This window comes from Oryx dammah, unplaced genomic scaffold (assembly GCF_014754425.2).
Source record: "Oryx dammah isolate SB20612 unplaced genomic scaffold, SCBI_Odam_1.1 HiC_scaffold_1, whole genome shotgun sequence".
Classification (NCBI taxonomy): domain Eukaryota; kingdom Metazoa; phylum Chordata; class Mammalia; order Artiodactyla; family Bovidae; genus Oryx; species Oryx dammah.
In genome coordinates, this window is record NW_024070185.1 from 45,533,697 (window position 1) to 45,550,367 (window position 16,671).

The following is a 16,671-nucleotide window of genomic DNA, read 5'->3' on the forward strand; positions in this document are numbered from 1 at the left end:
AGTGTGTGTATGGGGGGTGGGTATTCCAAGGTTAGCCTTAATGGGCCATAAATGCTGAACTCCTAGATAGATATAAACCTTATTCCACTCTACACAACACTTTCCAAATTTTCCTCTAGGTTTTCCTAAGAGAATTCCACCCTTTTCCATCCTGAGGAAAAAAGGTTAAAATTAGGGCCAGCCCTGCAGGACTGGCATTCCAGATAGAGAGAGGCTGTACCCAGAAATAAGCTAGTTCCCACTGCGGATGGGAGGGGCGGGGCGCCTCCAGCCCCAACTCATCCCGAGGGGCTCCTGGGACGCCTGCCCTCTCCAGCGGCTGACAGGGGTCTGGTCCCAAGCGTTAAGAATCCCAGAGAGATGATATGGGGAGGGAGGTGGGAGGGGGGGTTCAGGATTGGAAACACGTGTACACCCGTGGCGGATTCATGTTGATGTATGGCAAAACCAATATAGTATTGTAAAGTAAAATTAAGTTAAAAAAAAAAATACAAAGGTTAAAGAAAAAGAAAAAAAAAGAAGAAGCCGAACCGTGTCACTGCTTCCCGACCTCTCCTGTCCCAGCCAGTCCTGGCTGGCTTTTCAAAAGTGTGCAGTTGTCTCCTCCCCGCCCAGCCCCATCCTCGCGCAGGACCAGCTGTGCGGCCGGCTTCACTTGGGACGCAAGCTGCCTCCCGGCTGCAGCTCAGCAAGCGCCGCTCCCAGTTCAGGCACCTTCAATTCGGCTCCCGAGCCGCGGTGCAAAGTTGGGCAGCTTCCAGTGCGCTTTGCCTCTGATTTCTCCCTCCCCCGGTTCGAGGTGCCTCTGCTTCCCACGCTCCTTCCACCGGGAGCAGCCTGTCCCGGCGGGCTGGCTGTTCGCTCCTCTGTCCAGTCCTCCTCCCCGACCATGCTGTTCAGGAGCGTCCTCCTGGCAGTGCAAGGTAAGGCCTGGACCCGGGGGCTATCCCCGTGGGGCGCTTTCGTAACCCTCTCCCAATCCTGCAGCCCTGGTAGTCCAGCTTGCGGTCCTGGGCTGGGCCATCTAAGGGTGCCTACGGACAACGTCTCAGCAGCCGTTTACGTCCCTCCCCAGCCCAGCGGCTGCGCACAGGTCCTGCAGCGGAAGCTCCCGGGGCGGGGGCGGCAGTAGCGCATCCCTCTCCCGCCCCGTCTTGGACGCCTTCCTCCACTTTCACCAGGTAGTTCCCCAGGGTGCCCTGAGTTGCTGCCAACGCTCCCGAGACCCAGCCCGAATTAAACCCGCTTTGTATCCACAGCACTGCAGCTTGCCGGTACCCTGGACCTGCCCGCGGGGTCTTGCACCTTCGAGGAGAACACCTGCGGCTTTGACTCGGTGTTCGAGTTCCTGCCGTGGATTTTAAATGAGGAAGGTAAGGGGCTCGTACACAGGGGCCCAACCTGAACTTTTTTGGCTGGGTGGCTCTTTTGCATGAAAGTGAAAGTTGCTCAGTCGTATCCGATTCTTTGTGACCCCATGAACTATATAATCCATGGAATTCTCTAGACCAGAATACCGGGGTGGGTAGCCTTTCCCTTCTCTAGGGGATTTTCCCAACCCAGGGATGAAACCCAGGTCTCCCGCGTTGCAGGCGGATTCTTTACCAGCGGAGCCACAAGCTAAGCCCTTTCGCATGGATAATGTTATTATCTTGGAGTTACCTACTCTCGGGAGAAAAAGTGTGTCATGGATCATCTTTCTAGTTCTCAGCTGTGCTGCATGAATGGCCAATGACGAGATGGGGGTTGGGTGGGGCGTCCTTTGTTTACCTGGCCCTTGGCGAGAAGGGCTGAGATTTCGCCCCTCCCCCTACTCCCTAATGAAAGAGAGAAAGGGGACACAGCTGATGCTTGTCTCCCACCAGCTATGTGCCCTCTGCAGGTCAACAGGTTCTCTCGTCCTCAGTAGACACCTTTGTGAGCTGGGCAAGTTGGGTAAGATAAGTTTTCCTTTCATCCTGCAGAAACGGTGGTGCTGTTCCTCTGTGATGGGACCTCACTGTGAACCTCACATTTGTGTTGTGCTTGACAGCGTTTTGTTGCATGACATCATCCTCATATTATTGTTGATTTATAATTCAGCACTTGGCAAAAGAGGAAACCAAGGGTATGGCTGTGTGTCTGAGGTCACTCAGCTGGCTTGCACTGGTCATTGCCTCACCGCTTATACTGTTTGGGTTCTAGTGACAAGGTTTAAATGTGGGATCTTAAAGGTGATACAGTTTTTTGCCCTTTATTTAGTAAACATATATATATATATTTCTACTTCTTTCTTTTCTTTTGCTTGTGCCACCCCAATTCAGAAGCCTGATGTCCCAGGTCACCGGGACTGGGAAATAGCCTCCTTTAAAAAATGCCGCAGCGTAAAAGAGATCAGTTAATCTCCTTCCCCTCTCAGTTGTCTTCAGGCCCCCAGATTATCTAACCTCCCTGGAGAAGGTGGGGGCCCAGAACCCCTGCTCAGGATGTATAAACTGTCATCACAGCTTTTCTCCCTCAGGCTTCTCCTTGGGGTTTTGCATATTTTAGCTTCTCTGATGTTGGCAGGGAGGTGGTGTTAACCCCAGTTTCCAGAGGAGGGAATCTCAGTCTTAGAATATTCAGACGACTGGCCCATGTACCAAGGTAATCGGTCAGTGGCCAACTCTGAACTGACTAGATCAGGGAAAAAAACAGGAGGAAACTACTCAGTAGTAAACGTTATTTATTGCCAACACTTGCTAAGTCTTCAGTACCAAATACTTAAGGATAGCTGGAAAAAAAATCAATTCCTGATTTATTTGAGGAATTCCTACCTTGCGGATTGCTTTAGGGAAATCTCTTTCATCTCATCACCCTACTCCTTTCGCTGTTCTGATTGTGTGTGAAGCATGTTGAGCAATGGCCTGGGCCACACAACGGGCTTTGGAGAGCATTATTCTCTAGCACAGTGCTTTAGCTGCATCAGAATTATCTGGGATGGGGTGGTGGTGGTATTAAAACACAGATTGCTGGGCCCCACCTCTGAGTTTCAGGGTCTGTGGGTCTGGAAGGGTGCTGAGAATTTGCATACCTAGTAAGTACTTAGGTGATGTTGCTGGTCAGGAGATCACGCTTTGAGAACCACTGACCTTACACATCCCCCTACCTCTACTGGTGGCTCTGCGCAGGGCTAGGACCAGGGTAAAAGAGCCACTTGCATGACCCTGAGAGTGAAAACCTCCTTCAATCTTGTGCCCTAGACACCCCTTTTGCTTCACCCTAGTCTGGCACTGAGAAAAGGAAATCAGCATCACCCCTTAATCCAGGAGCCTCAGTCCTGTGCCGCCATTGTCAGGCCTCGGTCAGGATGGTGGCCCCCTGGCAGCCTTCTCCTGGGTCAGTGGGCAGGCCACATCCTGCCACACTCGACTGCTGTCCAGACCCACAGGAAGTGCTCTCTGCTGAGCTGGCACCTCTGCAGCAGTGGCAGTTTAACAGTGCCCCTCCAGGAAAACAGGAAGATGCTTATAGGGAAAGGTGATCGTGGTTTACAGCGTATAATGAAGGCACTGTTGCTTTCCTCTTTGCTTTCTTTCTAACATCTAACACTCACTGCTTTCTGGTTCAAGGCTGGGACTCCTGACTTGGCTGGGGGAAGGTAATTCAGTCGCCTCTGAGCATTTCTATGGGAGCAAGCCCATTAGGCTTCTGTCCTTACAGATCGTGTGTTTCAGTGGCCAGAACTTGGACGTAGCAGTCCACTCCAGAGGTGCAGTGAGGTAGGTGTGTGCCAGCTGCCGTGGTTGCCTCCAGAGAAGCCACCACTAAGAATTTCTATTATAAACCCATTGCTAGGTTGGTAAATTAAAGATAATGAAATTGTTCCAAGCTGAAATTTGGCAAGCTGTTTGCCAGCCTTTCTGCAGATTTACTTCAGCTGGCTGTAAAAACCCTTTGAAACTAGTTCCATCCACCTCTGTGTGTTGCATAGTAGCACAGAAAGCTGTAAGTTTCAGTGACTTTTGCCTACAAGAATTTGGAATGCAAATAGCACTTTCTTTGATGTCCTTGGTCAGTAGGTTAATTTATGGTGGAGCAATCGATGCTAAAGCCCAGTGAAGAGGGTTAAGTGGAGAAACAAATCTGCCAATTAGAATTTTATTCCCTGATAGCTTAGTTGGTAAAGAATCTGCCTACAGTACAGGAGACCTGGGTTCGATTCCTGGGTTGGGAAGATCCCCTGGAGAAGGGAATGGCAACCCACTCCAGTATTCTTGCCTGGGGAATCCCATGGACAGAGAAGCCTGGTGAGCTGCAGTCCATGGGGTCGCAAAGAGTCAGACACCACTGAGCGATGAACACCTTTGCCTTTTTAAGATAGAAGATTCACATCAGGAATTGTCTCAAAATACCTCCCAGCTGCCCAAAATTGTATGTGAGGTCCACCCCTTTGATTTATTTAGTGTATTAGGTCTCTAAGCCTTTCCAGTTACAATTCCAGTATCCCTAGCTCATGGCCATTTTGAAATATGCTTGATCTCCTCTCACAGAATGGATGAGTTTTGACAAGGCAATGTGTTGACTTGATTGCACTCCACCATGGAGGGTGCCCCTGGGGAACAGAGGATGGCATCAGAGTAGCTGAGCATGTACTAGAACTTAGTCTCATCTACTTTCCAGGTTTGGCAATGTGGCCTTGTTTTCTTGATTTACCTCCATGTTTTTGGTAGAATATTTTCATTTTCTCTCACTTGTCAAGGCAAGTGAGATTGTATCAGAATCAAACTTTGAAATTGCTTCTAAGATTTAGGTTTGAATTAAATCCTGGAAAGAAGAGACCTATTTTATCCTATAAAAGTCTTCATTCATTATCTCAAAAAATCTTTATTCACAGTTCAGAGAATATTGGAACCCCTTTAACAGTTGTCCTCAGCAGAAATCAAGATTGTCAGTTCCACTTGCCCAGTGCCAGCTGTGGGGGCCAAAGCCCTTCGGCTGAGGATTCTTGGAGACTGTAAAGTTGGCCTCACATCAGAATAGTCATGATTCAGATTAGCCATTGGATGGATTTTGGCTTTGTTCTGATTTTTGGGCACCTCGGTTTAGTATCTTTAAGCTGGCTCTGTGAGGAAGTCGTTGGAGGAACTGCAGGAGGAAGAGAGTAAAATCCAAATCCAGGTACTACTCCTTCATTAGAAGTTGGGGGCACTAAAGCACCCCAGAGAGTAAGGCAAATGTCAGGTTGTGAGGAGGTACAAAAGGAAATTCAGAACACTTGTTGTAGAGGAGGTGGTTTTTTCCTACAACAGTGGGGGTCAAGGTTTGAGGAAATGCCTAATACAGGAAGAATTTGGATGGTATTTGTACCTCAGAGCAAGTGATAGTATCTGTGGCAGGCTGGCCAGCTAGATGTTTATATTAACCAAGGGGGTAAGGTAGGGTGGTGGGGTGGTGGTAGAGTGTGCTGAAATCTCAATGTAAGTACATGCCTTTTTCTCTTCCTGTCACCCTCCTTTCTTCACCAAACACCTTACTTCTCTCTTAAGGACACTTACAGTCACTTGGTCAGCTGAGTTTCAGCTCTTTACTCAGTCATGTGCTAGTTATTATTAATAGTGATAAATCCTGCGTGATATTTCTTGGCTAAAGCCAAAGTCTGGTCAGGATCCCAAAGACCTACCTGAAGGAGAAGGATCAGTTCAGGTCAGTTCAGTTCAGTCGCTCAGTCGTACCCGACTCTTTGCGACCCCATGAATCGCAGCACGCCAGGCCTCCCTGTCCATCACCAACTCCCGGAGTTCACTCAGACTCACATCCATCGAGTCCATAATGTCATCCAGCCATCTCATCCTGGGTTGTCCCCTTCTCCTCCTGCCCCCAATCTCTCCCAGCATCAGAGTCTTTTCCAATGAGTCAACTCTTCGCATGAGGTGGCCAAGGTACTGGAGCTTCAGCTTTAGCATCATTCCTTCCAAAGAAATCCCAGGGCTGATCTCCTTCAGAATGGACTGGTTGGATCTCCTTGCAGTCCAAGGGACTCTCAAGAGTCTTCTCCATACCACAGTTCAAACGCATCAATTCTTTGGCGCTCAGCCTTCTTCACAGTCCAACTCTCACATCCATACATGACCATAGGAAAAACCATAGCCTTGACTAGTCAGACCTCTGCTTTTGAATATGCTATCTAAGTTGGTCATAACTTTCCTTCCAAGGAGTAAGCGTCTTTTAATTTCATGGCTGCAGTAACCATCTGCAGTGATTTTGGAGCCCCCCAAAATAAAGTCTGACACTGTTTCCACTGTCTCCCCATCTATTTCCCATGAAGTGATGGGACCAGATGCCATGATCTTCGTTTTCTGAATGTTGAGCTTTAAGCCAACTTTTTCACTCTCCTCTTTCACTTTCATCAAGAGGCTTTTTAGCTCCTCTTCACTTTTGCCATAAGGGTGGTATCATCTGCATATCTGAGGTTATTGATATTTCTCCCGGCAATCTTGATTCCAGCTTGTGTTTCTTCCAGCCCAGCGTTTCTCATGATGTATTCTGCATATAAGTTAAATAAGCAGGGTGACAATATACAGCCTTGACGTACTCCTTTTCCAATTTGGAAGCAGTCTGTTGTTCCATGTCCAGTTCTAACTGTTGCTTCCTGACCTGCATACAGATTTCTCAAGAGGCAGGTTAGGTGGTCTGGTATTCCCATCTCTTTCAGAATTTTCCACAGTTTATTGTGATCCACACAGTCAAAGGCTTTGGCATAGTCAATAAAGCAGTTTTTCTGGAACTCTCTTGCTTTTTCCATGATCCAGCGGATGTTGGCCATTTGATCTCTGGTTCCTCTGCCTTTTCTAAAACCAGCTTGAACATCAGGGAGTTCACGGTTCACGTATTGATCAGTCCTCCCTTTCTGCAGGTTATAGCTCTTTTCCTGATGCTGGGGGAATGGCTCAGCATCCCACTCTGACATCACCCTGAGTTCATCCAGGCAATTCCCACCCTCTGGACCTGTTTGAACCTGCATCATCTCTGCTGGTTGGTCTCTTGACATTCCCTCTGCTGAAGCACAGCCCCCACATTGTGCAAAGGCTGGGAGCAGCACAAGACTGAGGTGTTCCCTGTATGCCTCTTGAAGAAACAGTCGACCCCAGGCCACATTCTTCCTGCAGTGCCACAAGGGATTCCTGGGCCCACCCAGGCTACAACTGATGTCCAATCGAACCTGGCTCTTGTGATCTGTGCCTAAGCATGACCTCAGTTCTGTCCTGGCTCTGCCCAGCATCCTAGATCCTAGGGCTGGGCCATAGAGTTCACCCAGTACAACCTCCTCATTTTATGGAGGAGCACACTGGAGCCCAGAAAGGCTCAGCATTAATCAGGCTCTATATTGATGCTGCTGGTGCCTTCTAGGAGGCCCCGGAGCTCTCAACCCCTCAGTTTTGGGGCATGTCCCTAACCCTTGGCCTCCATATCAATCTGAGTTCCCAGGTTGTCTTACCTGGCTCCTCCACTTGGGACTTAACCTACCTGGGCTGGTAATCTCTCCCTGCTCCTCCCTGCCATGACTCACTTCTCTGAACATAGGCACTGTCTAGCCAGCCTTCTTCCTATCAAAGCCAACACCCAGTCTGGGTCTTCTCTACTCAGGTTAGAATTGCTGAATGGGAAGTTGCTACCTAGTTCCTGGCCTGATCCCTAACAAGGTGTCCTGGATTTGGGATGTTTGCCTTCTCATAATCACAGAAGTCAGCTATGGTCACAATATATTGGGAGGAAAAAGTAATCTCTTGTCCTAGGACTTTGTGCTTTTATTGTCATCTTCAAATCTCTTAGCATGCAAGCAACCCCCATGTTTTATAACTTGCATTTGGGGATATGGTATTCATAAAAAATCCTGGTTCTTAAAATAACAGAACCTTTTTGGTAGGTCATCTCAGTAACAGTCCTAATTCTGTCTTATTAAATAGCATTTGATTTTTAAGAAGTTGATTAAAATACATTTATGTTAATAGAAGTGGTGGGTATCTCGATGCATAAGATCAGCAGACAGTTGAATGTGTCTTGGGCATTTTGACATGGCATCACCAACTCGATGGACATAAGTTTGAGCAAGCTCCGGGAGTTGGTGATAGACAGGGAAGCCTGGCGTGCTGTAGTCCATGGGGTCACAGAGTTGGATGCAACTGAATGACTAAACTGAACTGAACTGAGCATTTTGGTTGCAACCCTGATTTTCACCTCTGCCAATTATCCCACCACTCTCCCTCAATTTCTCTTGTGTCTGTCTTAATCAACTCAATCATATAAGTGTATTCATGCATTCAGATCTAGGCTCTTGGAGTGTTTGATTATATGTTTAATTTTATACATATGTAGGTATGTGTATGAAATATCTAGAGAAAGAAGGTGGTACTGAACACAGAACATATTGCTGGTGATAAATGAGGAAGTTATTTAAGAGCAAAGAACTTCCACAGTATATCAGAAATTTCTATCGTATCCATCGTGTGTGTGTTCAGTCACTTAGTCTTGTCCAACTCTTTGCAACCCCGTGGACTGTAGCCTGCTAGTTTCCTTTGTCCAAGGAATTTTCCAGGCAAGAACACTGGAGTGGGTTGCTATTTCCTATGCCAGGGGATCTTCTGGACCCAGGGATTGAGCCTGCGTCTCTTGTGTCTCCTGCATTGGCAGGTGGATTCTTTATCACCGAGCCACCTGGGGAGCCCATTATACCCATTAGGCCATACCTAATTAAGTAAAGCATAATGTCACACCTAATAGCAACAAAGCGCTTCTGACAAAAATAGAAATGTATAGAGAAATTCTTACACCTATGCCAATGGTTCTTAGCTCTGACTGGACATTAAAATCGCCTAATTTTTCTTTAAAAATAGTCGTACGCAGGCCCTACCACAAGAGATTCTGATTTACTTGACCACATACAGGGCCAGACTTGGCACTGTTAACAAATAGACATTAGTAGATGAACAAACTCCCTATGTGATTCTGATACGTGGCCAGGGTTGAGGACAGTGACAAGAAGAATGACCAACTCCTCCTTCCTCTCCCCAGCCAGATGTAGAAAGAAGGAACGTGCTGTTACTAAGGATCCTTTAATGATTACCGATTGCCAATAGAATAAGGTACAAACTGCCTAGCTTGGCACTCAGGGTCCTTTGTAATTTACCCTCAGTTATATTTTTATTCCTCCCTCCCGTTAAACCCCAACATGCTATTCACTCAATGAGCTCTTTACTTTCTCGCCTCCTTGCTCTATTTATGCTGTTCTGTACATCACTGTTATCCTGCTTTTTCATTCCCTGGCTCCATCCTGGCCTATTTAAATCTATCTGCGCTTTAATGTATGGCTCTTTTTTGAAACAGTCCTTGAGTTTCCCAAGTAAATAAACTTCTCCCTTTCCTCTTTGTCTCCTTATTGGAGTCCCCACCTCTTCACCTCATCTGAGTTATGCTTTAAGAACAGGGATCACATACTTCCCACAGCACCTGGCAGTGTGTGGTATCAACAAACATTTTGAATTTAATCAATCTCTAAAGCCCTTATTGAGATCAATTTCTTTAAAAAAAAAAAAAAAGAGTTCTTGACATTTTCCCCTGTAAAGAAAGAGGTTGTGTTTAATAATCCTTCCTACCATAAGACTTCAAAGACTCTGGAGTCTTCTGTTGCAATTTCCAAATATAACAGCGAAGCAGTATTTCAGTTTGCCTCACCAATACATGATCTGTTTCATCCCTGACATACCAATGGACAAATAGCCCTTGGATTATTTACCCATCAGGACTGCCTGAGTCCTTTGATCTTCTGTCATCACAAACAATCACAGTGCAACCTGGAGAGGGACACTGATGGTCTAAAAAGTATTTTTGGCAAAAGATGATCAAACTTTGGACTAGCTATTGAGAGCTGTTGTTTCTAAGGAACTCACGTGGGAGATATTAATAGTACCCACCCTGATGGGTAAAAGCATACAGGGATATTTGTCTGCTCCTTGAAGAAAGGAATCTTCCATACTGGTGTGACTTATGGAGAAATTCAGTGACATCTGCAAAAATATTTGCTTTTTCTACCTTGTGAGACATTTATCTATGTTTTTAGGGAGGGTTCTGAGTTTATGAATAAAATAAAACAAGTGGTATCATGCCATAATTTCATAGTATCATGAATGAGTCATATCTTCTACAGAAAACACTTCTAAAGAATATTCATTCTGTCAACACATATTTGCATACCCACTATCCATCAGGCACTGTGTTGGTTGTTGGAGTACAGATAGTATATGGAATACATTCACAGTCATGATCCCTGCCATTTGCAGTCACCTTAGACCAACAGGAGCAAACACAAATCTGTAATTATGATAGAGAGCAAAAGGAATTGTATACTAGCCCAGGATCTTCATTGCAAACAGCATAAGTAGACTGTTTAAGCGCAAAAGAAGTTTATTGGAAGGGTATCAGTTAGCTCTTAGAATCAGCAGGAAGTCTAGAGATCTGAGTTAAATTTGGGCAAGAGTATAGAAACATAATGTGTTGGCGAGATCCCACTGAAGGAACCATTTGTGTGACTTTGCCATGATTGTTTACTACTGCACCTCTGAACCTGCCTGTTCATTATACTGTAGACAAGAAGCAGTGTGATGCAACCTGCTCTCCAATTCAGTAGCTGAGAAAAGGGTTGATTTGAGGAAGACAAGATGATAATGGGAAGGCTAGATAGGGAATTATGCAGTGGTTCAGCTAAGAGACGATGAGGCTTGAAATAGGAAAAAGGGAGTAGGGGTAAAGGGAGAGTAAATAAAGCATCAGAACAGGGACTAATCTGGCAGGACTTGCTTATTGATTGGGTGGGAGTAATGAGTCAGATAGAGAGTGACTTCCAGATTTCTAGTTTGGGCAGACATATGTTTGAGGGCGTCAACAGTTGAAGAATTTCAAAAGGAAAGTTGTATTAGAGTAGAAGAAGGTGTGTTCAATTCTGGGTTACCTGGGAAACATCCAGGTGGAGGTGTTGAGCAGGACTTTGATGCAAGAAGCTGAAAGTCAGGAAGAGTCTGGGTAGCACCATTCCCACTATGGCTGTGGGAATCTTCAGTGTAAAGATGGTGGTTGAAACCTTGAGTATAGACAAGATTCCCCCAAAGAGAATGTAGAAAGTGAAGATAGCAGGAAGCCGAAGGAGGAGCCTTAAATTCATGTTTAAGGATCAGGCATAGGAAGGAGATGGTGGAAAAAAGGAAACAGAAGGAACTTTAGACATAGAGGAGGAGAATTAAGAAAATACAGGGCCACAAAAGCCAAAGGACTTTGTAGGGTCAAAAGGAGGAGGTGATCAACAGGGCCCAGGGAAGCCGAGAGATGGGCGCTCTACAACTTGTCTGTTGAAAATAACGGTTAGGTGCTCACATGAGTGAAGCGTCAGTAACGTGCTCAGGACAGACCCTACATGCCCTGGTGGAAGAATGAAGGGAGAGTGTTGACAGCGGAGCTCTCAGCAAAGAAGTTCAATGTTCCCTCTTTCTCAGAAAGAGGTTTAACCATACCTTCGAAGAAACTTGTGATGAAAGAGTTTTTGTTTTTCTTTTCCTTATTTCTTAGGAAGACTTGTGCCTGTTTGTAGAGTGAGAGGAAAGGATTAGTCAAGTAAGAAGGTTCAGGAGAGAGTAGGACCTCCTCACTAGCCCTACAGTAGACCCAGTTTCCACTTTGACAATTTGGAAACCTCAAGAATATTTCTTTTTTTAAAAAAAATATTTATTTTTGGCTGCATCAGGTCTTCATTGCAGCATACAGGATCTTTCATTGTGGTGCGTGGGTTTCTCTAGTTCTGTCACAGTCTTAACTGCCCCACAGTATGTGGGATCTTAGTTCCTTGACCAGGGATCAAAGCAATGTGGATTCTTAACCACTAGACCACCAGGGAAGTCCCAAGAACATACAGATTTCTTCAACTGGCATAACCCAAGAACCCTCCAATGAGTGGCTTGATAACATTTGTGTCAGCTTCAAAATGTGTGACATTTTATTCCTATTGTAAACCTAGAGGGTGTAGGAAATTGGGCTGAATCTGTGGTAGTCAGGATGCATCCTGGAACTTACTTAATAAAAAGCAAAACCAAACCTTTAGAAGTTACAGAATGTTTGGGTATTGGGAAACTTTAACGGCATAGCATATTGTATTTCTGTATTAGGAACGGTTCCCAGTGAGAAGTGTGAAGCAATAGATATCTAGTGAAATGGTTACACGATAGCTTCCTGCGCCGCCATGGTTTGTGACCCATAGGTGGCATATCATGGTGCCTGTCTAGTACATTTATTGTCATTGTCTGTAACTATCATAACAACCAACCATCCCGGAGGTGGTATTATCAACATTTTACAGATGTGGAAGTAGGAGACACAGAGAGATGGAGGTAACACGCCCAGCGCGATACAGAGAGTCAGGATGTGGACCCAAGCACATCCAACTCAAAAGACTTGCGGCCTCACTGGACCCTGGGCACCTTCCCATCAGAATAGGTTGATACCTTCATACTTCCAGAGGTCATCACCATGGAAGACAGACCGGAAAGATTCGTGCTTCCCTAGAGACCGTGGGAATCCTCTGCAAAATTCCCATGGTGTCCCAGCATTCCCACTCTGCCCTGGGTTTCAGGCCCCAGCTACAGCCGGCGTGCCTGCTATATGGTAGTAAGCCTTTGGAATCAAGCCAAGATAGGGAAATATACTTTTACTTATTTTTTCCATAATAGATTATAAAGTTTAATTTTGGAACCATTTGAGGATTCTCTTCTCAGTCCTCAGCATAATCTTGGCAGAGAACTTCAGGGAAAATTTACGACTTGACCTAAAATACTTTGGCAGTCTTAAGGAATACTCCTCAACTTCAAATTCATCTATTCCTACTGTGAACAAATTAAAAGAGTATACAGATAGATGTGTTTTTGCAAGCCAGTTGCCCCACTACACTACACGAGCACTTTGGTACTTACTCCATTACTCTTAACAGAATGGCAATATTGCTATCCAGCAACATTATACAATATTGTGATATATAACTTAGCTCTACGCTCAGAAAAATTTCCATTCCTTATTTGAAAAACTTTTGCCTCACTGCCAAAGAGAGCTGAAGTGTTATTTGGGGCCATGCTTGTAATGAAGATGACTTTAATATGCTTTAACTTCACCGAGAAGCTACATTCTTGGCTTACCAATGTTTTATGACTAAAACCATATTGTCTGATACCATAACTTAATGTTTTCTTTTTTAAGCTTCTGCAGATTTCTTCTAATTTTGACTTTATGAAAAAAATGGGTAATAGACTGGAGTGTGTTTAAATTGTTTTGTGACTCTGCATTAGCCCATTTTAAAATATAAGCTGTATGGAAAGCCTTTGGTTTTCCACTATAAATCCTGAAAATTGGGAATAAGCATATGAAAATCTTTTTCCTTTTCCACAAATTCTGTTGCGGAAAATGTGAGTTATACATTGGTACCTTTTTTAAAAAAGAAAACACTGAAGAGTAGAACCTTTTGAACTCACATTTAAAAAGCTCTAATATATCATAGGTTACATGTTATCTTTGAAGATTTTCATCTTCATTGTCAACATGAAATAGTCAATAACCTACCTACATGTGGTTCTTTACTGAATCAGTTCAGTGCAGCTCAGTCGTGTCTGACTCTTTGTAACCCCATGAACTGCAGCACGCCAGGCCTCCCTGTCCATCAACAACTCCTGGAGTTCACCCTAACCCATGTCCCTTGAGTCGGTGATGCCATCCAACCATCTCATCCTGTCACCCCCTTCTCCTTTTGCCTTCAGTCGTTCCCAACATCAGGGTCTTTTCCAGTGAGTCAGCTGTTCGCATCAGGTGGTCAAAGTATTGGAGCTTCAGCTTCAGCATCAGTCCTTCCAGTGAATATTCAGGGATGATTGCCTTTGAAAGTGAAAGTGAAAGTCGCCCTTTAGGATTGACCGTTTTGATCTCCTTGCAGTCCAAGGGACTCTCTAGAGTCTTCTCCAGAACCACAGTTCAAAAGCATCAATTCTTTGACACTCTGGCTGCTTTATGATCCTACTGTCACATTCATACATGACCAGTGGAAAGACCGTAACCTTTGGTGGCAAAGTGATGACTTTGCTTTTTAATACACTGTCTAGGTTTGACTACCTTCACCCAACTCCCTCTCCCTCCCAAACCCCACCTCTGGTGACTGCAAATCTAGTCTCCTTTTCTATGAGTTTGTTTGTTTTTTGAAGTATAATTGACCTACAACACTATGTGATTTCCTGTTGCACAACATAGTGATTTGATATTTTTTATATTACAAAATAATCACCACAGTAAGTCTAGTTACCATCTGCCACTGTACATACATATTACAGTATTATTTACTGTATTCCGTACAGTGTACTTCCCAGGTGGTGCTAGTGGTAAAGAATCTGCCTACCAAGTCAGGACACAGGTTTTATCCCTGGGTCAGGAAGGTCCCCTGGAGAAAGGATAGGCAACCCACTCCAGTATTGTTGCCTGGAGAATCCCACCCCAGGGACAGAGGAGCCTGGGGGTCTGCAGTCCTTAGGGTTGCAGAGTCAGACAGGACTGAAGTGACTTAGCCTGCACTCTACACTCTGCATTCCATCCCCATGACGTATTTGTTTTGTAACTGAACGTTTGTACCTCTTAATCTCCCTCACCTATTTCACTCATTCTCTTACCTCTCTCCCCTGTGACAACCACCTGTTAGTTCTGTGTATCTATAAATGGGTTTCTGTTTTGTTAGGTTTATTCATTTTTTTTTAAGATTCCACATATAGGTGAAATCATATGGTATTTTTCTGTTTTATCTCACTTAGCATAATATCCTCCAGGTCCATCCATGTGGTCACATATAGCATTACTTTATTCTTTTTTATGATTGAGTAGTATTCCGTTCTGTATACACCACATCTCCTTTATCCATTCATCTATTGATGGGCACTTAGGTTGCTTTCATATCTTGGCTACTAGGCATGGCATGCATGTTTCATTTTTAATCTTGCACTTGTGAAATAGGACTTATTTGCTTTACATACACATAAACTCTAAAGAGTGTTCTGTAAAATGAGACTCTGAAAGCTATAGAGCATAAATCCCAGGTTTTTAAACCACTCCCATTATTTAAAAAAACATGTCAATAATTATCAATGATGTCATGTTCAGTTTTGATCCAAATGGGCCTCTTGTCTGTCAAGTATGTCATTAAGCAACTTTTGGAGAGGATGAAGGCAACCTGTTTGCTTCATAACAGCTGAAAACAGACAGCTTAGTTGTCAAAAAAGTTTCTCGGTCTCTCAGAATATCTCTCATGCCTCTTGCCTTTCTACGAACTCAGCTACTTATAATAAGAATTGCTGGGAGATGAAAAGGGTGTGAAATGGTTTATATCTTTAATTAATTCCATTCATTGGTCATTTTGGCAAGCAGGAAGTCATTCACAAGTTTGCGACAATATTCTGTCATAAAATAAGTTTGGACACATTAATGGGCGAGCTCTTGCTGAGCATAATATTAGCCTAGTAGTCTAAGATTTCTTAGAAAATTAATGAGTCTTGGAAAAATAGATAACATTCACCATCATTCTGTCCAAATGTGCAGTGAATCATGGCAAGCACAGTAGACACTGAATTTGACACTCAAGTGATTTAAGAACTTCTCCTTAGAAACACTGGACAAAGGAAAGATCCTGGAGAGTAAACAGCAGAGACTCAGAGTTCCAATCTCTTTTAGCCTTGATCACCACTCACCAGCTGAATGACTTGCCATCAAGGTTTCCCTAGCCAGGCACTGAGGATGATGACTGGTGTATTTTATTTAAATATTTTGAAGAATGGACTCATCAACTTTTTAAAATGTTTTTTTAATCATTTTTTTTAATGTTTACCCATAGATCTTTTTTCATAAAGACCATTTGCAAGCATTTACTAAGCACTGGGTGAATATGTTGGCATTGAGCCAGAAGACCCAGTAGATGAATAATGACAACTATTTTATCCAACATTTATTGGGCAGTTCTTATATACCAAGCACTTTGCTAGATGCCTTGCATGTATAATCTCACTGAATTCTTACAGTGACCCAATGAGGAGATACTCACTACAGATGAAGAAACTGAGATTTAGAGTTGTTTTTTTTTTTTAACATTCCCAAAGTCACAGAGCAGGTAAATGATGAAGCCTGGATTTTAACCTACATTTCTCTCCAAAGACTGGGAAAAGAATCATTCTGCCAGTTTGTTTCCACACTCTCCCTTAACATGGAGCCTCAAAGCATCTTTGGGATAGAAATAATAATGATACTTATAAGTAGCTAACTCTTAAATACTCATCTATATACTATTGGGGTCACACAGAGTCAGACACAACTGAAGTGACTTAGCAGCAGCAGCATATACTATTCTATCTTTGATGTTATTAACTAATTTAATTGTCCCAACAGCTTAATGAGTTGAGTCTTATTTTCATTCTCATTTTAGGGTTAAGGGAAGTGAGGCATCCACAGGTAACATACCTGTGGTCACAGTGATCCCAGGTGGCAACACTATATTTTGTAACAGGTCTTCTGGCTCCAGTCTGTGTTCTGTGAAGGATATAGCAATTATAATATTCTTTTTTTTTTCCCATTGCACTTTGAGGTGAGAAACTTTTCTCC

The 16,671-nt window shown here is 44.1% G+C and overlaps 1 protein-coding gene across 2 annotated transcripts in view; it reads left to right on the plus strand.

Annotated features, from left to right (window-relative positions):
• The first annotated feature begins 669 nt into the window (after window positions 1-669).
• The window catches only part of MAMDC2 (MAM domain containing 2), a 160,827-nt gene continuing 144,825 nt past the window's right edge, over window positions 670-16,671 (plus strand). For both annotated transcript variants that reach the window (XM_040251101.1, XM_040251186.1), the window contains exons 1-2: window positions 670-923; window positions 1,260-1,373. In XM_040251101.1, the coding sequence (XP_040107035.1) occupies window positions 890-923; window positions 1,260-1,373 (148 nt within the window). In that variant the 5' untranslated portion in view covers window positions 670-889. The remainder of the gene's footprint in view (window positions 924-1,259; window positions 1,374-16,671) is intronic.